Source organism: Chelonia mydas, chromosome 28, assembly GCF_015237465.2.
Source record: "Chelonia mydas isolate rCheMyd1 chromosome 28, rCheMyd1.pri.v2, whole genome shotgun sequence".
Lineage (NCBI taxonomy): Eukaryota > Metazoa > Chordata > Testudines > Cheloniidae > Chelonia > Chelonia mydas.
This window is the reverse complement of record NC_051268.2, coordinates 5820864-5845755: the sequence shown is the minus strand read 5'-3', so window position 1 is coordinate 5845755 and position 24892 is coordinate 5820864. Positions and strand designations below refer to the sequence as shown.

General features: G+C 50.6%; 3 protein-coding genes and 1 pseudogene across 10 annotated transcripts in view; 2 read left to right on the top strand and 2 right to left on the bottom strand.

Moving 5' to 3' along the window:
* Nucleotides 1–24892, bottom strand: part of LOC102943236 (zinc finger protein 883) — a 2438435-nt gene that overhangs the window by 22131 nt on the left and 2391412 nt on the right. The window lies entirely within an intron of this gene.
* Nucleotides 1–24892, bottom strand: part of LOC102945014 (zinc finger protein 883-like) — a 705100-nt gene that overhangs the window by 461055 nt on the left and 219153 nt on the right. The window lies entirely within an intron of this gene.
* The window catches only part of LOC102934537, a 1094240-nt pseudogene that overhangs the window by 941693 nt on the left and 127655 nt on the right, over nucleotides 1–24892 (top strand).
* LOC102929512 (zinc finger protein 436) lies at nucleotides 72–11573 on the top strand. Of its 7 annotated transcripts, none has more exons than XM_027834504.3 (5): nucleotides 72–285; nucleotides 3152–3240; nucleotides 3909–4035; nucleotides 7685–7789; nucleotides 8152–11573. In XM_027834504.3, the coding sequence occupies exons 2-5, from the start codon at nucleotides 3160–3162 to the stop codon at nucleotides 9447–9449; spliced, it is 1611 nt and encodes a 536-aa protein (XP_027690305.3). In that variant the 5' UTR covers nucleotides 72–285; nucleotides 3152–3159; the 3' UTR covers nucleotides 9450–11573. The 7 variants fall into 7 exon arrangements, with proteins under 7 accessions (XP_027690305.3, XP_037743398.2, XP_043393412.1 ...); XM_037887470.2 differs by having other exon boundaries at nucleotides 115–285; nucleotides 8155–11573; XM_043537477.1 differs by having other exon boundaries at nucleotides 120–285; nucleotides 3069–3240.

Sequence of the window (24892 nt, the reverse complement as noted above, 5' to 3'; positions counted from 1 at the left end):
CTCCCACGTCACTTCCGCTGCCGGGAGCGTCAGGAACTCCCTCTCCTCCGGGGCGCTCCTGCGCTGTCCGGCCCATCCGCCGATCTGCGCATGCCCAGAGCCAGAGACTCCAACGTCACTTCCGTTGCTGCCCCGCGTGAGGCGGGAGCCCGGGCTGAGCAGCCGCAGCTCCCCCCCCCCGGGGTCTGTGCTGGGGGGGGCCCGTCATTGACCCCCCCGTGCCCGGCCGGGGGGGGCTTTCTGCAGCCGGGACCCGCCCCCCGGGCTCTGCCCGCCCCCGCCCCGGTGAGTGGGAGACCCCGCGGGGGGGGCAGGAAAGTGACTCTGCCCCCGGCACGGCTGGGATGGGGGGGGCAGAGACGGGCCCGGCGGGGGGGTCCCCTGGGGGGAGGGGGGTGTCGGGCGGGGGGGGTTGGACTGTCTCTGTGCAGCCAGGAAATTCCCGGGGGGGGAGTGGGGGGCGGGGGAGTTAATTGGTCCTGTCCCTGTTTGTGCCCCTTCCCCCCCCCGGCACAAATGCCCCCAGTTCTCCCCTTTTCTCTCTCGGTAGCTCCCACGTGGCTGTAAACTCCCCCCTCCCCCCCCCCCCCCCGATCCGCTCTCTCGTCTCCCCTGATCCCCCCCCCCCCCGTCTCTCCCTCCTCCTCACATGTCCATTGAAACTCTCCTCCCGGGGGGGGGCGGCGGGATTCCCCCCCCCCCCGTTTTATCCGCAGCGATTTGTCCCGGTGTGGGGGGAAGTTGCAGCCCGGAGCCATCCCCCAACCTGGCTGCCCCCGGCGTGGGGGTGGGAGGAGACGCCGGGTCTCTGCCGGGGCGGGGAAGGGAGGGGCCCGTGTCCCCCCTGGGGCTGCCCCCGATCCCGGCTTCCCAGTCCCACTTGCTGCCCCCCAACCGCAGCACCGCTGCCCCCAGCCCCCACCTGCCCATCCCCCACTGCCCCCCACCTGCCCATCCCCCACTGCCGCCCCCTCCCCTCCCCCAGGGAGCCCTCCAGCTCCCCCCCCCCCCCCCGCCCTCTTCAATCAGCCCCTCCGAGGGCTCCCTGCTGCCCAGGTGAACGGGGGCGGTGGGGGGGACCATCACTTTCTGTTTATGTGTTGGACAGTCACTTAAAATCCAGCCAACCAGTCCCCCTTTCCCACTCCTCCTATAATATATAAAAATCCCCTCCGATCTTGGTGGGTTTTTTTCCTCATGATATCAGTTGCGTAGTTCATGACCCGTAGTCTCCGCAAATCTCAAAGATAGATCTAAAATACCCTCAACATTTGCCTCTCTTTTACTCTAGCTGTCTATTTCTAATTGAATATGGCCTGAGATTTTTCTCTGTCTCTGTAATTATAAATTACTAATAAAATCTCAGATTTACACCTTTTCTCAGATTCGTGAACATGGATATAAAACGTTTGCCAATGTTGCCCATTTCCGCTCTATTCATTTACCAAACATTGATGGGAAATACAATCAAGCTTTTACTTCATATCAACAACTGATAGAAAATGCCTCTGATTTTCAACTTTCTTCTCTATACATATTTAATACACGTCAAAGCCAGAGGCCTCTCCGTGTTTGGGGGTCAATGGTTCCTACCTGGTAACAAGAGAGTTCGCTGGAGAAGAGAAAGGGTTCAGCCGGCACGGGATGAGAAGGTCCCTCTGAGTGCAGCGTGGGTCCAGAAGTATCCCAAACCCCATGACAAAGGGTCTCCTTGAGGGGTGGCTTCCCACAGTGCAAAGATGTAGCCACCTCTGGGGTGGATCCACGGTGGCTGCTATTTGCTAGTGACAGGGCATGGAAATTTCTTACCTACTTTGGCCCTCCATGCCATACCTTCCCTTCCCTTGTTAAAGAAGTGTCCCCCCGGGCTCCCTCTGCCTGTGTGAGTGGCCAGCAGGGGGTGGTGATAACTTTCTATCCACTTATCAGACGCTGTGAGGGAACACAGTTGCTGGGGGGCGGGGGTGTCTATGTGGGGAGATTGAACTGGAGCTGAAGGGGCACTGGGGTAGGGGGAGGCTTCTGGGTGACTGGGCAGGGGGCAGCCTAGTTAGTTTGATGAGTTATGGAGGGTTTGGGGTTTCAGGGGGTGGTTGTGATGTGCCCAGCCCTAAGGCTATGGGTCCTGGAGGTGGGTGTTGCTGGGGGCCTCTTGGCTGCAGAACAGTGGGGGTGGGCGTCTCTTGGGGAGGCGGGGCAGCGGGTGAGAGGGTGCGTGGTGCTGTGCCATGGGCTCTGTCATACCCAATGCACAGAACTGGGTGGGGGGGAGTCCCCGGCGCTAGGTCAGGGGATGCCAGGCAAGCAGACTGAGGGGTCCCACTGTAAAGCATCAGGGGGTCCCAGGCAAACGGTATGGAAGATCCTGCTGGAGGACAAGTGGGGGTACTAGGCAGGCAGTGGGGGACTGAATTCCCAGTGGGGGTTCCCCTGGGAGAGGTGGTCCCTGGCTGGTAGGGGTTCTCGGTGCGGGGGACCCTTTGGGATTCCCAGCCTGGCAGTGATGGTCTGGTGGGGGTTCCATGGCCGGTGGAGCTCTGAGGGGTATCTGGGGTCCCTGGCTAGGGACTCTGGGGGATAGTCCTGACTTCGGTCTTTCTCCCTGATCAGCTTCTGCCAGAATCCAGGTGGGCAGGGAGAGGGGATGGGAAAAGGAGATAGGAGACAGAGAGACTGAAAGGGGCTATAGGAGAGAAGAGTTTAGAGAGAGATTTCCAGCTCTCTAATCTGCCCAGACAGCTGCATTACTGCACCGTGGGTAGAATCACTGTCCTGTGGACAAGATGAGGATCAGTCAGAGGAAAACTTAGTTCCTGACCCCATATCCCTCCTGCTGGGGTGTGGCTGCCATGGGGTCAGTATCAGAGGGAATCCTTGCAAGTGACTCCTTTGGTTCTGCTTTTTTCTAGCATTGTGTTCAGAGACTTTGTTACGGGATGGGGGGAGAGAGAAGGGAGGTTAAAAATGTGTCTGTGGGCTTAGCCTGGCAGGAGGGGGCATGTCTACACTGTAACAAAGAGAGCAATCATTTTCTCATCATGGCAGAATCTTAGGGTGTCTCTCTGCAGGGAAAGAGCCTGGGGGAATCGTGATGTGGAGATTTCAGAAGAGTCTTTAGTTAATTTCACAACTGTCCTTCTCGCCCGGCCAGGCTGCAGGATGACGTCCATGTTTCGGTCCAGTTCATCCCGTCCTCCCACGGGACAGGGGAGAGAAATGGCTGCAGAGGAGCCAGTTCAGGTAGGGATTATTGGCGGGGTGGCTGGTGAGTTCCTGCAGGAGGGAGAGGGACAGGAAATACACCGGAGAGGGGAGGGTTTGCACCGTCTGGTTTGGAGGTTGGAGCGGGGCAGGAAATGCACAGGGTGGAGAAAGGGAGGAGGACAGGGGGTAGCAAACCTGCTGGGGGCTGTTTAATAAGTGGCCTAGATTTTAGGAACAGACCCATGAGGTTCGGAGGTGGAAATGCCCTAATTTGTTGAACAGAAAATAACCCACCTACATGGAGCTGGGAAAACTGACCAGACTCATAGTGCTGGAGCCTGACCCAACTAACCAGCTGCTGCTGTGAGATATGAAGGGGGCAGCCACCAGTCAGGCTGGGGGAGATTTCGCTCCCTTTATATCCAGCTCCTCACAAGGAGGAGGGTGTAGGGAGCTCTTACTGGACCCTGCTAGGGGCTTCATCTCCTATAGTGTGTAGCTAGTAGGTGTGTGATGGATCTCCTGGAGAAGCCAAGGGGCTCTCTCTTCGTCCCTTCAACCTGGATGCTCTGACCAGGGTGGGAGTGGGACTCTGTTGACTGTGATCCACCCAGAGCTCCCATTTGATTGGCTCCTCTCCCCCACGAATAGTGGGGCTGTGAGTGGGACAGCAGGCACTGAGTGTGGGAATCTTGCTCTTTCAGGGGCCGGTGACCTTCGAGGAGGTGGCTGTGTATTTCACCAGGGAAGAGTGGGCTCTGCTGCACCCCACTCAGAGAGCCCTCTACAGATATGTCATGCAGGAGAACTATGAGAATATGACCTTGCTGGGTAAGGATTCCTGTCCCCTCAGTTCTTGGAAAGAGAAATGAAGAGATAAGGTTCACCCCACTCCTGCAATGCCATCTCTACTCTGCCCTGTTTCAGCAGCACCCCAGCATGCCAGTGACACACACATGACCAGAGACCCTCCCCTGCTGCAGAACACTTTGGGAACAGAGCACAGGAGCAGAATCGCACAGTGTCAAATATCTCCTGTTTGCACAAGTAAAACGGGGGGGTTAGGTCCAGCATAACGAACAGAAGCTTCCTACTCGTGGCCTTCTCTCAAACCCTGAGCCTACTCCACTCAAACCAGAATGTGCTTGGTGTATAACAAGCAGGCTGTTGGAGTCAGAGCTGCTGGTCCAGGGTTACTGATCACACAGACACTCGGGGCGTCCTTGAATGCTGGCTGGGGAATCCAGAGAAGGGAGCTCCAGCAGCAGAACATTGAAACTCAGCCAGGATTACAGACGATACAACTCCTCACTGCTCTGGATAGCCCCTCAGCATCTGAAAATGGCCTAGGTTGGTAGTGACATGACTTGAGACCTGGAGAGTCTTCCTCCCCCATCCCCACGTGCAATAGCCACAATCTCTCTTCTCTGCAGACTCCTTGGATTTTTGCGTCCCTCATTCCCAAAGTCACATGACCCCGATTCTTATTTTTCACATGCTGATTTTCCAGGCTAATTAGAGTCTGTTGCTCCTGAATTATAGCTTCTAATTTCCCAGTGTTCTCCACACCCAGGGATTTTCCTACTCCCTCCCATTGCACTGGACTCAGTAGATTCCCTAGCATATAAATCCGGCCAGACTGGGTCAGTCCAAAGGTCCAGCTAGCCCAGTATCCTGTCTTCCGAGAGTGACCAATGCCAGGTGCCCCAGAGGGAATGAACAGAACAGAGAATCATCAAGTGATTCACCTCCTGTCGCCCATTCCCAGCTTATGGCAAAGAGAGGTTAGGGACGCCATTCCTGGCCAATAGCCATTGGTGGACCTATCCTCCATGAGTTTATCATGTTCTTTTTTTGAACCCTGTTATGGTCTTGGACATCACAACATCCTCTGGCAAGGAGTTCCACAGGTTGACTGTGTGTTGTTTGAAGAAATACTTCCTTTTGTTTGTTTTAAATCTGCTGCCTATTAATTTCATTTGGTGATTCCTAGGCCTTGTGTTATGAGGAGTAAACAACACTTCCTTATTTACTTTCTCCACACCAGTCATGATTTTATAGACCTCTCTCATATCCCCCCTTCGTTTCTTTTCCAAGCTGAAAAGTCCCTGTCTTTTTAATCTCTCCTCATACAGAAGCTGTTCCAGACCCTAATCATTTTTTGACCTTTTCTGAACCCCCCTCTTCCAATTCCAATGTATCTTTTTTGAAATGGGGCAACCAGATCTGCATGCAATATTCGAGATGTGGGCATACCATGGATTAATATAGAGGCAATATTGTATTTTCTATCTTATCTATCCCTTTCTGTTTACTTTTTGACTGCCGTGGCACATTGCATGGATATTTTCAGAGAACTATCCACAATAACTCCAAGATCCTCTCTTGAGTGGAAACAACTCATTTAGACCCCATCATTTTATATGTATAGTTGGGATTATGTTTTCCAATGGGCTGCAGTATGTGCTATCCTGACATCTAGCACTGCTGAGATCCTGCATTCAGTGATATCTCTGCCCTTCCTGTTCCCTTTCTCCACTGAACCCCACAAAAAAAAACCAAGATTGTTAACTACTGGCAAAAAAACATATTAATTGACTATGTGTAATGAGGTATAAAAGTCAGAATTGTTTACAAAAGAAATGCAAGATAAAACACACACTAATGTCTAAGTTAACAAGCTAAAACGGATACAAAACAAATTGTTTCTCTTGCCATATGCTGAGACAGGCTGGCTTTCCTTTCAGCCAGGGCTCCCTCTAACCAACCCCTGCTGCCAAGTTCAGTTCTTCGGGAGTTCTCATGGGAAGAGAGAGAGTCTCAGGCATTTTCCTCCCCTCTTTTTATAATTCAGTCCTTTGTACTAGAAGCAACTACAGTTCTCAGCTGAGTCATAATGACAGGCTGTCTGTTGTAGATATGAGCTTCAAGTGGTCCCTGTGGTGGAATGTAAATGTCTTCTTCACACCTTCCCCCTGCCGGAGAATGGCAATTTGACCAGCTGTTTGCCTTGCTGTCTCTGAGGAGCTGGTCTGTGGATGTTCCCCAGAATTGTAACTTTTTCAGTAATATCATGCAGTAAAATCTTAGAACTTTACATACGGTGTTGTTACACATATTTTAACAGGACAATATTCAATAGATTATATGATTTCAAATGATACCTCACAAGCCATACTGTGTAAAAAACTGATCATAATTTTGTAGAAGAGTGAAAATAGGGGTACAGACTGACACAGTGTGTGTGTCTGTGTGTGTTCCCAGCAGATATGTGGGTATTTCAATCCCTCATAAGCAGAGTGTTGGGCATCTTCAAGGACCTGGGGAGCTGGTCCTGGGAATTCACTGGTTTAGTAAGTGTGACACTGTATGGAATTGTGAGACACTTTATATTATTATTTTTATTATTAATACCAATTTTGATAAAATTGCAATGAATCATGCTAGATATGCGATGTAAGGTGTCAGTGAAAATATTATGGTTTTCCAAGTATGATCATTTTGTTTCTGTTTCTATAACCTTTGTATGGTGAGTTATAGATTTGTGGGAAAATCTGTGTTTCCAGACTTGTGCAGTGTTTCTGTGTGCCACACTAAGACATATTGGCATCAGCACTGCATCGTCTGTTCGATGGCCCATCCAGGGTCATCAGCTGTACAATGAGCCCATGAAAAGAACCAAGGGGATACACCTATTGAGTCAGCAAGACATGCAGGGGTGCGCCTGTGTACGGAGACCTCCAAGGCTTTTCCATGCCATGTGCTATGAAGCTTGTGTTTGGGACACAGGAAGTACAAGCCACAAGGCAAAGGGAATAGAAAGGGCAGCTGCATCATCTCCATTTTCTCTTCAATCCCTCTTCCTACCTCTGGAGGAACTTTGCTACAAACTGAAGCCTTGAACAAAGGACTGAATGACCCATCCAAGCTGTGGATGTGTTCCAGACGAGAATCGATATACAGGTTCCGAAATCTGTATTTGACTGCATTCCCATTTAACATCTGTCTGTCTGTTTTTGTTAGATGCTAAAGGATAGGCTGGCAGTGTGGTATTTTGTGTAAGATCCAAAGCTATAGTGACCTGGTAAAGTAGCTGACCCTTTCGTGTCAGAAGAACATTTTGTTTGTGAGCAGCGTTTTTAAATAACCTCTCACTGTACTGGACCTAGGTGGCGATTGGGAGTCAGAACTGGAATGCAATAAAGGGGGCTGTGTGATTTCTTTTTTCAGCTTCTCGATAACCAGTGTGGGTGATCAGTAGGACAGTTTGTGACTGGTCCGTGATTTTAACTTCAGTGTTAACCACCAGTTTTGGGAGCATCTGCTCTCCCTTTTTCAGCCTGCCCTTACCTTGGCATTTTCAGTGAGGACTGCCCCAGGCACACCAGCTCAGACTAAGCACTGAAGTTAAATTAATAGAATGTCTCTGACCAAGTCTTATCAAATCAACTGAACTCCTTTTTTTCTTTCATCTGAGCAGGGTTTCCAGTTCCCCAGCTTGCTGTGGAACAAGGGGAAGAGCCATGGGTCCCAGACCTCAAGCGTTCAGAGGAAAGAGAGATCCTGAGAGCTCCTCCTTGCACAGGTGAGTAAACATTAAACCAACTCAGAATCTGTAAGTGCCTGAAGGAAACATTTGGGATGCCCTACAAAGCCCTTGGGAGCTCTCTTGGTTCATTATTGTCCCTAGCAGAGGTCATATCCTCAGGGTACATACAGCTCATGGCTTCCTATAGATCCTAGCAGACACGGGGCAGTAGCTTCCTCCCTTCCCTCTGAATTTGGATGGGATGTGAAGGTTGAATTGATCCCCCTCCTCTCTCCTATTTGGGGGAAGAGTTTGGGGGAGTTCAGTTCCTGTTTTTATTTGACCTCTCTATTAGACCAAACCAAAACAAGTGGTCACCCCCTTTCCATCTCTGTTTGTGGTTTCTGTCTCTATCACAGCAGGTGATGCAATGGTATTTGAGAAAGAGGAGCAGAATTCTCAGCAGGAAAATGTTGAGCAAGTGGATAAACACAGAGAATTATCACAAAGATGGAAAAGCAATGTGTCCAGGAGTCATGAACGGGGAAAATCCTGTGAGATTCAGCACAGACCAGAAAGTGAGCAGGGAAACCAGCCAGGGGAGAAAGTGGGAAAATTTATTTCCTGTTGGGGAACTCAGAAGGGCCTGAAGGAAACCACAACACAGCAGGAAATCCTCAGGAGAAAGAGAAGAAATACATGCGCTGAGTGTGGAAAAAACTTCACTCACAACTCAGACCTTTCTGTTCATCAGAGAATCCACACAGGAGAGAGGCCCTATGAATGCAGGGAGTGTGGGAAAAGCTTCACGAGCAGCTCAGCCCGTTCTAAACATCGGAGAATCCACACAGGGGAGAGGCCCTACGAATGCAGTGAGTGTGGGAAAACCTTCACTCAAAGCTCAGCCCTTTCTGTTCATCAGAGAATCCACACAGGGGAGAGGCCCTATGAATGCCGTGAGTGTGGGAAGAGCTTCACTAGCAGCTCAGACCTTTATAGACATCAGAGAATCCACACAGGGGAGAGGCCCTATGGATGCCGTGAGTGTGGGGAAAATTTCACTCACAGATCAGGCCTTTCTCAACATCAGAGAATCCACACCGGGGAGAGGGCCTACGAATGCCGTGAGTGTGGGAAAAATTTAAATAGCCTCTCGCACCTTATTAGTCATCAGAGAATCCACAAAGGGGAGAGGCCCTATGAATGCAGCGAGTGTGGGAAAAACTTCATTCACAGATCAGCCCTTTCTGAACATCAGAGAATCCACACCGGGGAGAGGCCCTATGAATGCCCTGAGTGTGGGAAACGCTTCAGTCGCAGCTCACACCTTGTTAGTCATCAGAGAATCCACACGGGCGAGAGGCCCTATGAATGCCGGGAGTGTGGAAAAAATTTCACTCACAGATCAGCCCTTTCTGATCATCAGAGAATCCACACAGGGGAGAGGCCCTATGAATGCACTGAGTGTGGGAAAAGCTTCACTCAAAGATCAGGCCTTTTTCACCATCAGCGAATTCACACAGGAGAGAGGCCTTATGAATGCCGTGAGTGTGGGAAATGCTTCACTCAAAGATCAGGCCTTTCTCAACATCAGAGAATCCACACAGGGGAGAGGCCCTATGAATGCCGTGAGTGTGGGAATACCTTCTCTTGGCACTCAGCCCATGTTAGCCATCAGAGAATCTGCAAGGGAGATCAACACCATAAAAACCTCTAGGGCTATCAATACATTTTTTTTCTTTAATACTTTTCCTGATTCCCACATAGTAACTTTTAAAGCTGTTAGAACCGTTTGCAGCAGCGTTATCCCTCAGCTTGTCCAGAGAAGTGGCCCATTTGTAACCCAGGCCCTACAGAAGATCTCTTCTAGCTAATCCTATGGTATGGGGAATGCTCCCCTTCATGATGCAGATATTGAGGAATAGAAGTGGGGGTTTTGTTGAATGTATCCCTAGTAGGTGCTAAAACTGTGTATAAAATGAAATCAGTGTTTGGAAATCTAATAGCTGCAGAAAAATAGCTATTTTTGAATAGAAACTACTGTTCTGGTAACTAACGGAGATTCTGATCCAGGCCTGTATCAGTCCCTTGCCTGGAAGGGTGCCACCAAATTAAAGAAAAGCTGGGTATGGTTTGGGAAGCCATTCCTCATGAACACTGCTGAGATTTTGAATGGTTTTGTAAAGGATTCTACTTCAGAGATGTGCAAATTTTACCCTAACCAAGGCCAAGGATTTGGAAAGAACTGGGGGTGAAAGAGTACACACTCAATTCTTGGTTTCCACCCCAGTAAAGGAAGCTATGGTGACCAATGACCCAAGGAAAATTGTTTGTACAACTCCACTTACTAGTTCAATGTCACTGATTACAGTTCCAAAGCATGCCAGGGTTAGCTTGAGAGCAATCGTCTTTCACCGTTTGGATCCAAAGAGAGAGTGTTTCATAGGACTTTCCTTCCCCTTGGATCCCAAACTGGCTGCCTGATTGGGTAACAAGGACTTTCAGGCTGTGGAAATGATGCTAACCAATGAGGCAATGAATGTGTCAGGCTCCAGTTTCAGACTTCAGGATGCACACGATGGCTACACAATAAAGCTGAGGTTGGCGCAGCCTCACCAATGCAGCTGCACTGGTGTAGCCCGGCTAGTACAGCAGCAAAGAGTCCTGTGGCACCTTATAGACTAAGAGACATATTGGAGCATTTTCTTTAATGGGTGAATACTCACTTCGTCAGATGCACGTAGTGGAAATATCCAGAGGCAGGTATAAATTTGCAAGCAAGAATCAGGCTTGGGAGTCAATCACTGAACTAACCTCGTTATCCCTAGCCTGATTCTTGCTTGCATGTTTATACCTGCCTCTGGAAATTCCCACTACATGCATCTGACGAAGTGGGTATTCACCCACGAAAGCTTATGCTCCAAGACGTGTGTTAGTCTATAAGGTGCCACAGGACTCTTTGCCACTTTTACAGATTCAGACTAACATGGCTACCTCTCCGATATTGACACTGGTATTACAGATGCTCTGAGCCAATGGGAGAGATCTCTCCCGTCGGACTTTATTAGTCCAGCTTCCGCAAGCAGCGGTGGCTTTGTTGGAAGGAGAAGCTCTCCCCACTTCCCTAAGTGGGGGTTAGGGTGTGGATTTTTCACACCGAGCAATATAGTTATACGGATAAATGTCTTTAGTGTAGACTATACAGTTTTCTCTTCTGTTTTATGAATTTATATCACTTCTCCTCTACCTTCTTCTACTTTGAAAGATTAAAAAGTGTGAAAAGAGGTATTTTTCCTCCTGATGCAAACATTCCCACATAGGAGACCCCTTCCACCAACACACATGACAGAAGATCCTGAGATATATGAACTCACAGAAGTGGTTGGGACAAACCAGAACTTGAGCCAAGGTTCAGTTGTTGGCAATGGGGATAAAAGAAAACTAATATATATGACAAGAATTTGTGATCTTTGAATATGTTGTTGTTACCAATGAAAATGAAATGATAGGTGAAGTTATTGGTGAAAGAGTAAGAGACTAATTGTGTGATAATCTGAATTATTTTGGAAAATTGAAAGTTGACTTGTTTTTTGTTTTGTTAGTTTTTACAGGAAATTATGGCAAATCTTAAAAAGTTCATTTGATTTAATTTACCCGCTGTAGCGTAAGGAGTTCTGGTAGAAAACCTCACTCCAAAGCTTAGGGTTGGGAGAATATGTGTGAGAAAAAGTGTATGAGAGACTATTGGTCCAATATAGATTTTAATTTTCTGTATTTCAAATGACACTTATTTAGCTTAATTTCAAAATCAATTTCTGTTAAAAGGAAAACTACTCATGGAGACAAGTTGTATAACTTCTTACCCACTTAGACTATAAGGGTCACTGACTTCCCCACTTCTCTAATTTGCAAACAAAAGGCATGACATCTGTCATAGGATGTGTCCAGCAGGTAGGAAAGCTGCAATCGTCAACCATCAATATAAAGGAAAAGGCTAAAGTCCATTGCCTTTCATATCAAAAAGCTTTTCAGGGTAGACCAGCCTTTAGATGGCTATGTTGACATAGTGTAGACAATGTTAGGTTGTCAGAAGACTACTTCCAGTGTTTGAATTGTAGACATAGCCTTAGACAGATTGATCCCCTATGGGAAGCAAGTCATCACATCAATTCCAATTTTGATCCATCTCCATGTATGTGAGAAAAGCTACTCATATGGAGGGCTGAACCAGCAGTCCGATCGCCTGGTTCCTCAACTGAGAGAAATGGAGAGTTCCAACCACTGTCATTTCAGTATCTTATTGTTCCTTTCCCCCTTTTTTTGTGCTGGCCTTTCTGTTATATCAGGGTGTGACTGCATAGTTCAGTGCATGTGTGACAAAAGCTTATTGGTGCCAGTTGGCAAAGGGGTCACCGTTATTCACAAGCAACTCCTGTCTCGGACCTGACAAACTCCCCACACCTAATACACTGATTTTATGATATTTATCCAGGAAGCGTAGCAGTGAAACCTCTGCTGAAAGCTTGTAAATTATCCTTACTCCTAGTCACTGCAAGAGGTGTGTATGAAGTCATATTGAAGGAGTAATGTTTGTACATGGAAAATTATGCCCATATGGTATTGTCATGAAAGGGAGTCACCCAAATCATAGGTCTTGGTGGGGAAGGCCCATTCAAGTGGGAGGGAATTGTCACCCGTCCCTAGCTAGCCAGTTATGTGATGTATTGCTCAATTGTCAACCTTTGCACCAACCCAGAAGAGCCAATGGAAAACTATCAAAGACAAACTCTAGACATCAAAACCCTGTGGAATGAAAAGGACAATATGACTATAAAGAGATTGTCCTTTCTGTGAATAAAGACAAAAGATTGAGTCAGTTTATAACGGGAGGAGAAAAACACTCAGGGTCCATTCACCAAGGAGATCCCTAGCAACCAGTGTTGCATCATCAAAGGCAGGGCCCTGGCTCCTAGGGACTAGCAATCACTGCAATAGACTAAAGTATGAGGTGAGAATCTACTTAGATAGGAAAGGTAACTTAGAAAGTGTAGGTTGCATTTTGTGATTTGGTTTTGTTGGTAACAGTTGGTTTCCATCACTCACGTTTGTTTCTGTTTAAATCTCCCTTGAGTAAATTTCCACGTGTTCAATAACTGAACGTGAGTGCTGTGCGGGATACAGGAGCAGTGGTCTACAGTAAAACTGGTGACCTGGGATATACCATGGCTTTGAGAACAGAGGATCTGGGATTTCTCTGAGTATCTGGTGGTTGGGGCTGGAACCCAGAGAGGGACACAGTTAAGGAACTCAGGGTTTAAGGTGCCTCTAATGTCAACTGAGAGGGCTGCTATAGCTCAGACAAGGATCCTTGAGTGGCCAACAGGCTGGGTGAGTTGGGTCACTAACATCCAGCTGCCAAATGCAAAACTCCTTCTTCCTAGTGACAGGTGCCAACAAGGAGGGTCACAGCCCTCAGCACCCTGAGAAGGGTCACAATGGACATCTATGTTGATCCACACAGGGAAGGCACCCTATAGCATAGTTGTCTGAATCACCATAGCCATAAAACCCCTCCCTGTGAAATCATGGAACATGTGCTCTTCGCTCTGTGAAAGCACAGAAAGAATCCAAGCCCTGAAGGGTAGGGATTGGGTCCAGAGTGACCTAGAGAAATTGGAGGATTGGTCCAAAAGAAATCTTAACAAGGAGAAGTGCAGAGTCCTGCACTTAGGACAGAAAAATCCCATGCACTGCTACACGCGGAGGACCGACGGCTAAGCGGCACTTCTGCAGAAAAGGACCAGGGGATAACGATGCACGAGAAGCTGGATACAAGTCAACAGTGTGTCCTTGTTGCCAAGAAGGCTAATGGCCTATTGGGCTGCATTAATATGAGCGTTGCCAGCCGCTCGAGGGAAGTGATTATTCCAGGGGTGGCCAACCTGTGGTTCTGGAGACACATGCGGCTCCTTGACTCCGGGGCTGGACCTACGGGCACCAACTTAGAATCATAGAATATCAGGGTTGGAAGGGACCTCAGGAGGTCATCTAGTCCAACCCCCTGCTCAAAGCAGGACCAATCCCCAATCAAATCATCCCAGCCAGGGCTTTGTCAAGCCTGACCTTAAAAACTTCCAAGGAAGGAGATTCTACCACCTCCCTAGGTAACGCATTCCAGTGTTTCACCACCCTCCTAGTGAAAAAGTTTTTTCTAATATCCAACCTAAACCTCCCCCACTGCAACTTGAGACCATTACTCCTTGTCCTGTCCTCTTCTACCACTGAGAATAGTCTAGAACCATCCTCTCTGGAACCACCTCTCAGGTAGTTGAAAGCAGCTATCAAATCCCCCCTCACTCTTCTCTTCTGCAGACTAAACAATCCCAGTTCCCTCAGCCTCTCCTCATAGGTCATGTGTTCCAGACCCCTAATCATTTTTGTTGCCCTTCGCTGGACTCTCTCCAATTTATCCACGTCCTTCTTGTAGTGTGGGGCCCAAAACTGGACACAGTACTCCAGATGAGGCCTCACCAATGTCGACTAGAGGGGAACGATCACGTCCCTCGATCTGCTCACTGTGCCCCTACGTATACATCCCAAAATGCCATTGTCCTTCTTGGCAACAAGGGTACACTGCTGACTCATATCCAGCTTCTCGTCCACTGTAACCCCTAGGTCCTTCTCTGCAGAACTGCTGCCGAGCCATTCGGTCCCTAGTCTGTAGCTGTGCATTGGGTTCTTCTGTCCTAAGTGCAGGACCCTGCACTTATCCTTATTGAACTTCATCAGGTTTCTTTTGGCCCAATCCTCCAATTTGTCTAGGTCCCTCTGTATCCTATCCCTGCCCTCCAGCATATCTACCTCTCCTCCCAGTTTAGTATCATCTGCAAATTTGCTGAGAGTGCAATCCACACCTTCCTCCAGATCATTAATGAAGATATTGAACAAAACTGGCCCCAGGACCGACCCTTGGGGCACTCCACTTGACACCGGCTGCCAACTAGACATGGAGCCATTGATCACTACCCCTCTGCAATCACATCCGCCAATTCCTTTAGCACTCTCGGATGCAACTTCCCAATGTGCCGGGGGGTGCTCGCTGCTGAACCCCTCGCTCTGCCACAGAGCCTGCCCTGACTCCGCCCCTTCCCATCCCCTCCCCTGATCATTCCCCTCTTTGGCACTGGTGAGGCCATATCTGGAGTACTACATCCAGTTTTGCCCCCCACCCCCACTACAGAAAGGATGTGGACAAATTGGGGAGAGTGCAGCAGAGGGCAACGGAAATCATGAGGGGGCTGGAACACATGACTTATGAGGAGAGGCTGAGGGAACTTGTTCAGTCTGCGGAAGAGAAGAGTGAGGGGGGATTTGATAGCTGCTTTCAACTACCTGAAGGGGGTTCCAAAGAGGAGGGAGCTCGGCTGTTCTCAGTGGTGGCAGATGACAGAACAAGGAGTAAGGGTCTCAAGTTGCAGTGGGGAAGGTCTAGGTTGGATATTAGGAAACACTATTTCACTAGGAGGGTGGTGAAGCGCTGCAATGGGTTACCTAGTTAGGTGGTGAAATCTCCATCCTTAGTGGTTTTTAAGGCCTGGCTTAACAAAGCCCTGGCTGGGATGATTTCATTGGGGTTGGTCCTGCTTTGAGCAGGGGATTGGACTAGATGACCTCCTGAGGTCTCTTCCAGCCCTAATCTTCTATGATTCTACTATTTAGCAAACGTGGGGCTTTTCATTCCGTAATCTCTGGCACCATCGTGTGCCCATTTCATTTTACTCCTTTCAATTAAAAGCTTTATTTTGCAACAAAATATTCTGTTCCTGGGGAGGACCCAGGAGCGGAGGCTGCTGTGATGAGTTGGATCACAGAAACCCCCTTGGGAACTGCCAACTGATGTGCCAGGATTACTTCTGCCCCTGCTTTCCTGCCCTGGCAGCTTGGGACTTCAGTACCCTGCCCAGTTTGAGCCAGACCCGCTAGCCTGCTGCAAACCCAGACCCAGGTGTGAACCACGTCCCCTAACAGCTGTAGGCTCTATTGAAAACAGGTTAAGAAGTGTTCCTGTCTTTGACACTCTCATGCTCAACTCCCAATGGGGTCCAAACCCTAAATAAATCCGTTTTACCCTGTATAAAGCTTTTACAGGTCAAACTTAAAGATTGTTCGCACTCGATAACAGTGATAGAGAGAGATGCACAGCTATTTGCCCCCCTAGGTACTAATACATACTCTGGGTTAATTAATAAGTAAAAAGTGATTTTATTAAATACAGAAAGCAGGATTTAAGTGGTTCCAACAGACAGAACCAAGTGAATTACCAAGTAAAATAAAATAAAACACACAAATCTATCTCTGATACAGTAATAAAACTAAATACAGGTAAAACCTCACCCTCAGAGATGTTTCAGTCATAGACGCCAATTTTCCCCGGTGCCGGTGGGTGCTTGCGCCCCCTGGCCCCGCCCCAACTCCACCCCTTCCCCAAAGTCCCTGCCCCTATTGGAACCCTTCCCCAAATCCCCGCCACAGCCCCTCCTCCCCCCTCCCTCCCAGCCGCACGAAACAGCTGTTTCACAGCACAAGCGCTGGGACCTAGGGAGAAAAAGCGGGCACGCAGTGCACTCAGGGGAGGAGGAGGTGAGCTGGGCGGGGGTGTGGGGAGCTGCCGGTGGGATTTTTCCCCTTGCCCCGGAGCACCCACGGAGTCAGTGCCTATGGTTTCAATAAGCTTCCTTTTACAGACAAGTCTCCTAGTCTGGGCAGATGGGACCTTTCCCCCAGGGCTCAAAGATTCACCCCTTCTCCTTTATCATTGACGATTATCCGCAGAAGCAGAGGGGTTGGGATTCTCAATTGTACCAAGGTGATTGAGGAGCGCTATCCCCTACTGGTCTTGATGGGACTGGTGCTTGCCTCTGACTGTGAGCAGGATTCAAAGCTGTGCAGGGAAATCTCCATGGATTTTCAGGCCAACAGTTTAACCACTTGTCCGTGACAGCAAGAGATAAGCAAAGCCTCGGGGTAAAAGAAACACCCCAGCCCCTGTTTTAAGTGACCACGACAAGACTGGGGGTTGGACCCCTCAGGAATCCTGGGCCCAGCCTTGTCAGGGTTATGAGGACTCTGCCACAAATGAGAGTAGAAAGAGAGTCCTTGAGGTCAGGCAGGCATCTGGGTAAGGGGGTGGGAATGAGGACTCAGATCCTTTTCCTAGCCAATTCCACTGGGGTAGTGTATAAGCCAGGAAAGTTCGCCACAATAGCGGGATCATACCCCCCTTGAGACTTGCACTCTGTACTCATTACTTCACCGCAGCTGCTCCCTCTCTCCCGTTGGCTTTCTCAGCACCTGGCCCCACAGCGCTTCCTGCCACTCGGAGACTGCACTGTCTGGGCCTGCTTCTGGGGATGTGAGCCCGCCTCCAGATTTCTAAGGACTCAGTAGGAGAAAGGGGCCTTTCCAGGAAACTGCTTCTGGGAATCCGTGTGTGGCACTGGACACCACCAGCAATCATTTGGCTCCTGGCACACAAGGCAACTTAAAAGCTCACTGCATGCATCCGATGAAGTGAGCTGTAGCTCATGAAAGCTTATGCTCAAATAAATTGGTTAGTCTCTAAGGTGCCACAAGTCCTCCTTTTCTTACTGCCCGGACAGGGGATTGAACTCTTGACCTTCAGAGCTTGATGTTCCTGCCACGACAAGAGCAAGCAGGCAGGCAAAAGAGAGGCAAAAAAAGTCCCAGGAACCCCTCCTCTTTTTCTCCACGGCCTCTGCCTATCAGCAGGATTCCTCCTCCTCCCTCCTGGGCCTCAGGGCAAATAAATCTACTCACCTACACAGCCGGTCCATCCACTGCACCTTAATTCCCCATGTTGATGCCTCCCTGCCAAAGTCCTGCCCCTGGGTCCATAGAATTAAGTCTCAGATCTCACTGGGAACTCTACTTCTTGTGCCTGGAGACTCTCGGCCCCCTCAGTAGATGACCTGAGAAACACAGTGTCCATCTTTTCTAAAGAAGTGCTTGAAAAGATTTTTCTCCTGTGACCGCCTGGCCTAAAGGATAAGGCGTCTGACTTCAGATCGGATGATTGAAAGGTTGAGTCCCTTTGCATCTCTGCTTGTGTAGTTTTCCCTTTTTGCTGGAAGTCCTGCTTTCTTCAGGGCTGGAACCTCTTCTTGGCCAATGCTCTGGCTGCAGCTAGAGCCCTGGGAAGGAGTTGTGCCCTGGAAAGGAGCTGTGGGTAGGGCATCACAAAGGCTAGGGTGTGAGCCCTATGTGCTTCCAGGCTAGCCTGTGTCACTTCTGATTTGCCAAAGAAATTGGGTGGATGCCCGGGCTAGTGTGTGGAGTGTAGTTTCCCTTTTCCAAACGTGCGCCTGTCCCCATGCTTGAGGGAGCTTGCTCAATAGCACCTTTGGAGCCTGTTTCTCCGCAGCTCACCAGCTGCAGAAAAGCCTCTTGGGGAAAAAATCTCTTGCCCCACTGCAAACATGGGCACCTTGCATGGGAACTGTAAGAGGCCCCACCAGGGGGGCTGGCCCTGCTTTCGTGCCGCCTTCTGATTTGGGCCACGGAGCATCAGCAGCTGCCCCACATGATGGTCTGCCGGTGGCCTTCAGCGGGTGTTTGGCAGGGCAGGGAGCAGGCTGGCCGGGAGTCTTTGTGGCCATCAGCTGGCCATGCATAGGCACAGTCCTCCCCGCCTCTTGCCCCGCCCTCAGTTGCTCTGTGGCTTTTAAGACTTCTTTTGGAGCGGTCAGCAGCAGCTGCCTCTGCTCCAGGTGCCCAGCAGAGGAAAGGTGTGCTGGGCTCCAGCCTGGGACTCTCCCTCCCACCTGCCTCGCCCTGACTATTAACCCTGGCCCTGGCACTCCTTTCTTTAAATGTTCTGCACTTAGGATGGAAGAATCCCATGCACCGCTACAGACTAGGGACCGAATGGTTCGGCAGCAATTCTGCAGAAAAGGACCTAGGGGTTACAGTGGACGAGAAGCTGGATATGAGTCAACAGTGCGCCCTTGTTGCCAAGAAGGCCAATGGCATTTTGGGCTGTATAAGTAGGGGCATAGCCAGCAGATCGAGGGACGTGATCGTTCCCCTCTATTCGACACTGGTGAGGCCTCATCTGGAGTACTGTGTCCAGTTTTGGGCCCCACACTACAAGAAGGATGTGGAAAAATTGGAAAGAGTCCAGCGGAGGGCAACAAAAATTATTACAGGGCTGGAGCATATGACTTATGAGGAGAGGCTGAGGGAACTGGGATTGTTTAGTCTGCGGAAGAGAAGAATGAGGGGGGATTTGATAGCTGCTTTTAACTCCTGAAAGGGGGTTCCAAGGAGGATGGCTCTAGACTGTTCTCAGTGGTACCAGATGACAGAATAAGGAGTGATGGTCTCAAGTTGCAGTGGGAGAGATTTAGGTTGGATATTAGGAAAAACTTTTTCACAGGAGGGTGGTGAAGCACTGGAATACGTTACCTAGGGAGGTGGTGGAATCTCCTTCCCTAGAAGTTTTTAAGGTCAGGCTTGACAAAGCCCTGGCTGGGATGATTTAGTCGGGCATCGGTCCTGCTTTCAGCAGGGGGTTGGACTAGATGACCTCCTGAGGTTCCTTCCAACCCTGATCTTCTATGATAAGCCTGCGACTTTTCCAGTTGGAAAAAAGTCAGATAAGGGGGGATATGAGAGAGGTCTATAAAATCATGACTGGTGTGGAGAAAGTAAATAAGGAAGTGTTATTTATTCTATCACACAAGAACTAGGGGTCACCAAATATAATGAATAGGCAGCACATTTAAAACAAACAAAAGGAAATATTTTTTCACACAACGCACAGTCAATCTATGGAACTCCTTGCTGGAGCATGGTGTGAAGGCCGAGTCTATAACAGGGTTCAAAAAAAGAACTAGAGAAATTCATGGCGGATAGTCCAATCAATGGCTATGAGCCAGGTTGGACAGGGATGGTGTCCCTAGCATCTGTTTGCCAGGAGCTGGGAATGGGTGACAGGGGATGGACCACTTGTTGATGACCTGTTCTGTTCATTCCTTCTGAAGCACCTGGCTTTGGTCACTATGGGAAGACAGGATACTGGGCTAGAAGGAATTTTGGTCTGACCCAGTAAGGCCGTTCTTACGTCCTTATGTCCTTATGCTCCTTTCATGTAGATGCCTGGGATTCTGCCTCACAATGTGTCCCTGAGCTCTCAGCCAAAATGCCCCACACGGGCAAGCAAGCTGGGCTCCTGAAGCCTCTGCCACCCACCTAGTGCCCTATGGCTCATCCCTAACCCTCGATGCTGCTCCTTTCTCGAGAATGTGAAAGGAGCGGAGGCAGTGCAGGAGCCTTCTGGGGACGCAGATCTGAGGCTTTGGGAGGGACAGATGGTCTCAGACATCAGAGCGCTGTAAACCACGCAGCCACCCCCTAACTCAGGGGCCTGCTCCAGGCCTGAGTCTGGGCTCCTGGGATCCCTCCCACAGAGCAGGGTGCCCGCAGATTACAGCCTGAAAATAGACATGGGAAACTAACGCCTGCTCTCCCTGACAGGGGCTCCTCTAGACCAAATGGCACCCCAGGAAGAAGTATCTTTGGTGCCCCGCTCCCCATATGTTAAATCTTTGAATACCTTATTTTTTATTGCATTTGTAGCTCATTTCATGATTTTGATGCGCAATTTGGATGCATGATTTTCTCTGTCATATAAGACGATACATTTGCAGGCTAGGATCTGTAAACCTGTGTTTATTCGTGCCATATATGAGCAAATAAAACAAACTCATTTCCTCTAAGCCCATAGAAACTTTTTAATTTTCACAGTAACTGAAACGTACTAACATCTAGAAATCGAACGGTCACCCACATGGGGTGGACTGAATAGTGTTAAAGTAAGAGACAGCGTTCGAATGTTAACCCGAGTGCTTTAGTTCAAAGGTCGCTTTTCTCGCCTTTGGCCTCGTGAACTGAAACGCAGCATTAGAGAAATCCAAAAGACGGGCCAATGGCATTTTCAAGTGCGAAAACAGCAAGCGATGTCGGTCTCTCAGGGGCCACCGGCGATTGAAGAGATGGTTCAATGAGCCGGAGCTTCAAGGTGAGGGTGGCTCTGTCCGCTGCCTTTCGTTGCACTGCTGGGCACCAAGTCCCTGGCGGCCAATAGGTGAAGCTGGGAGAAGAGAGCGGGGTGGCAAGCGGAGGCAGGAGTCTCACCACCAGGGTCTAGCTGCCCAACTCGCTCATCGTACCGCTGGGCCCCAGTCGCCTTCAGGTAACCCAGGAACTCAGGCAGGAAGAGGGCGAGGAAGCAAGTCAAGCTGAGCAAGGTCGGCAAAAGTTCATCTTGCCTTCGTGGGCCCCTCGCAGTGACGTCCTTTTTCTGTGCCACAGCTGACAAAATCATCCCAGGCCAAAGCAGAAGCCGTCATCCCAGGAAAGCAGCAGGCCAAAAAGAAGCCAAGCCACTGCTGAAGTAGTTCAGTTGGGGGAGTGCCAGACTGAAGATCTACAGGTCCCTGGTTCAACCCTGGCCTTCAGCATGCTCTTCCCTCCCTCTTTGTGCAGGGGTGGGCTGTTTTCTGAAAGTGCAGCAGTGTCCTTACCTCCCATGAGGCCCTCATTTCGGGCTATGCAGCAGGAAAAGACATCGTGGGCTCCTGCACTGAGTTGCCCCACCAGACCTTCCGTTCTTCTCTTGCTCTTTCTCAGCCAGGGGAAGAAAAAGAAGCCCTCCTTCAAGCTGGAGTCACAAGGGCGACGTAAGGACGACTTCCTGAGCACCCGCTCCAGTCCTTTGCTCCATCGGCTGACCTATGGAAGGGCTGCCACCACTTTCTCCACGTTCACCCATCGATGTGTGCCAGGGCGAGGGCAAAGTGGATGGAATTTGAAGGGAGGGGCAGAGCCCTGGGACTGAGTTTCTGTAGTGTAGTGGTTATCACATTTGCCTAACCCACAAAAGGTCCCTGGTTTGAAACCTCCTGGCTTCATTCTCCTGGATCCCCTTACTGTCCAGGAAGGCACTTCTCCTTCTGCTATTGGCCTCTCCCTGGGATAACTCCAACCCTTGCACGACAGAGGGTGGTGACATCAGCGGAGAAAGCGCCTTGGTGTCAGTCTGGAGAGCCTAGAAGAATTAGGCCAGTCACCTTTCGGAGGTTTGTGGCTTGGCCTCCTCTCTCCTTGGAGGTTGGCCAGTGGAGGCCGGCTCTTCCTGCTGGCCTCCTTTGCGTGACTTGCCAAAGGAGGAAGTAGACAGGAATGGGGCAAAAGAGGAAAGTCACGCTGAGGAAGGCAGGGCAGAAGCTAAGCGGCGAAGTGGGGTTAGTAGAGCTCCACCGTTCGTTCTGCCAAAGCCTGGGGAGGTGGAGTTGGCTGCTGGGAGGTAGAATCCTGTGCCTGCCGCTTGGCAGCCCAGGGATGGCTACTTGCAGCCCAGGAGAAGAAGAGGGGTTCTGGGTGGAAGGAAAACAAGCAAAGTTGAGTCCGAGTGGGCATGGGCCAGCTCTCCTTTCAGGCCAAGCTGGCTGTGTGGCAATCGTCTTGAGAGACTCCCTGCCACCTGTGAGGCAGCGAGAATGGCTGCTCCTTTGTGCTCGACCCAGGGACATGACTGATGGTTTGGGCTGCCTGTGAGCTACTGGGGTCCAGGAAGCCCCAGTCTGCCCCTCTGGGGGCTGAGACGTCCTCTTCTCTCCTGCCTTGGGGAGCTGCAGCTCAAGGATTAACCTTCCTGTGTGGCCTGTACTGGAGAGGACCCTGAACCCATGTAGGGCACCTTTGGTGGGAAATCCAGGCCGGAAATAATTCTAGCCACCAAGTCAACCCATTAAGTCGAATGTGGCGAGCTGGACGCCGGGTGACTTACTCCGTGGGGCCAGCAGGTCAAGCCGTTTTCCTACATGTGGCGGGAGGTGGCCGCCGAGGTTTGCCTTTCCCACTCCCTGCGCTCCTGCACCCCAAAATCCCTGTCGGCCAGCAAGATGAGCTGGGAGCCCAGAGAGAGGAGACAAAGGGGTGGCTGGAGCCCCCCTGGCACTGCCTCCACCCCAGGCAGCCCACGGAGACCCGCTGTCCCCCCCAAGCAACGCACGGAGAGATGCCAGCAGGGCTAAGGTGGCTCCACGCCCCCTCTGGCCTCCTCCCTCCATGACGCACCACTCCTGGAAGTGGCTGGCATGTCCCTGCAGCCTTTTGGGGGAAGAGTGTCTGCCCCCACCCCTGGTGCAAACCCCACACCTAGGAGCCACTGCCGGAGGGGAGTGTGTGCCGGTCACTTTGTGAACCGCACCGCCCCAAGTAAGCATGACCCCCCCTGGCCCCCTCCCATACCCCGGCCCCCCCCGCCCCAGTGCAGAGGCTCGCTGTGTCTTGAACAAGCACTTTCAAGGATTGTCCAAGGACTTCTTTTCTGTTTACGAGAAAGATATACAAAAAAGGGAGCCCAAACGGTCAAGTTTCGTTCAGCAAGGAAAAACTGCCAGGCGAAGCCAGGATCTCTCAGTTACTAGGTAGGCTCTTCAGCCGGCTCTTCCCAAAGGCCCTGGTCTCATGTCAGGTCCAAGGACACCATGGGGGCTGAGCAACAGGTATGGTGCTCACCCCTGGGTCAGTGCTCCCCCCATAAGCGTGTTTCCTTAGCTGTCTGAATAAGACCCCTGACTGTAGCTCCCCATCCTCTGGGGGCCCACCACTATCCCTCCCCAAAGAGAGCTCTGTGCCCCCAAGGTGGGGTGAGCGGCTCCTGGCGCTCCACTCCCCAGCTCCACCAATTCTGCTCCCTCCTCTCCCCGGTCTCCAGACAACTCAGGCCTGGACCCAAGTTTCCCAGGCACTGCAGACACGTACTCCCCCTCCAACCCCACGCCTCTTGCAGACCTCTCACGCGCCTCCAGATCCCAGCCAGCAGCCCCAACGCCTGCCCGCCTCTCCAACTCACAGACCGTAATAACGTTGAAGCACCCACCGGGGATAGGTGGCAAGCAAAGTATCCCAAGGTCCCCCCATGACCTGAACTGAAATTGCAAGATTCAAAGCCCTAAACGCTGGCCCTTACACCACGGAACCAGCAGGAAACCCCTCGGGCGCTGCCGACTTCCGACAGGGAGGACATTGTAGGGGTAATTTTTTGCATTCCTCGTTCAAGGCCTCTATTGTCAGCCCTGCTTTTGGCCAAAGAGTCAGCAAGCAGCGCTTTGCTCCAGGCCCAGAGGCCTTTCTTCCTCCAGACTTCAAGGCCAGTGGACATGTGAGGAGGATGCCCCTTCAGTCCCAGGCATTAAAGGACCCTTCTTAGGAAAGGCCAAGTCCTGAAAAGAAAGGAGTAACGTGAAGCAGGACATGCCTTCTGAAGACCTTGGAAGATGCCACGTGGGGAGAAGTTCTGCCTGGTGGACCCAGGACTTGAACCCTGAACCCTCAGATTAAAAGTATGGTCTTCTACCAGCTGAGCTAGCCAGGCTTGGATGAGGAAAGGGCAAGTTTGGTGTAGTCAAGAAAAAGTGAGGGGGAAGACTACAGAAAAACTGTAACTCTCGCTCTCTTAACAGACCGAGCCCCAGCTGCTCTTCCATTCAGCACCCTGATGCCTTCTTCTTTGGGTAGGAAAACATCGGCTGGAGAACACCATTATATAAAGCAAAAGAAATCACACCCAGAAATGCCAGTGGAAATACAAAAAAAAGAAAAAAAGAGGAAAATTCAATCCCTATCAACATATGGTATCCGGGACAATCCTGCATCGAGAGCACACGCTCAGCTCCCTGCGTGCATACCAAAAACCTGCAGGACGCAATACCAAAGCCTGAAAATGAAACTCAACTGCTCCCGGTAGCCACAGAAAAACCCTTCACTGCCATCAGTCAGATACCAGCAAGACAGAATCAAGGCCAGTCCCGGTCCCAGAGCCTTGCCCAGCCCAGGCCCGCCTCCACTCTGCTGGTGACTCGTGGCGTTTTTGCACCACGGCCAGATGGGTAGCGTCCACGGAAACCCGGTGAGCCACTGTGGCGGGGAACTGCCTTCATTGCTGAAGACGCCCCTGAAAATGGCCATACGATGCTATGGCATTGTTTGGGCACGGTGTGTCCCAGGAATCTGTGTCCCGTGACACGGAGCAAGGGTGCGCTCAAACTGCTCCCGCTTTTGCTGGTGCCCTGC

Coding starts and splice junctions, on each gene's coding strand:
- LOC102929512 (XM_037887466.2), top strand. CDS start 4,344: ATGTGCTTGGTGTATAACAAGCAGGCTGTTGGAGTCAGAGCTGCTGGT. Junction 4,555..7,684: donor AGCATCTGAAAATGGCCTAG/GTTGGTAGTGAC, acceptor TCATCTGAGCAG/GGTTTCCAGTTCCCCAGCTT. Junction 7,790..8,151: donor GAGAGCTCCTCCTTGCACAG/GTGAGTAAACAT, acceptor TCTCTATCACAG/CAGGTGATGCAATGGTATTT.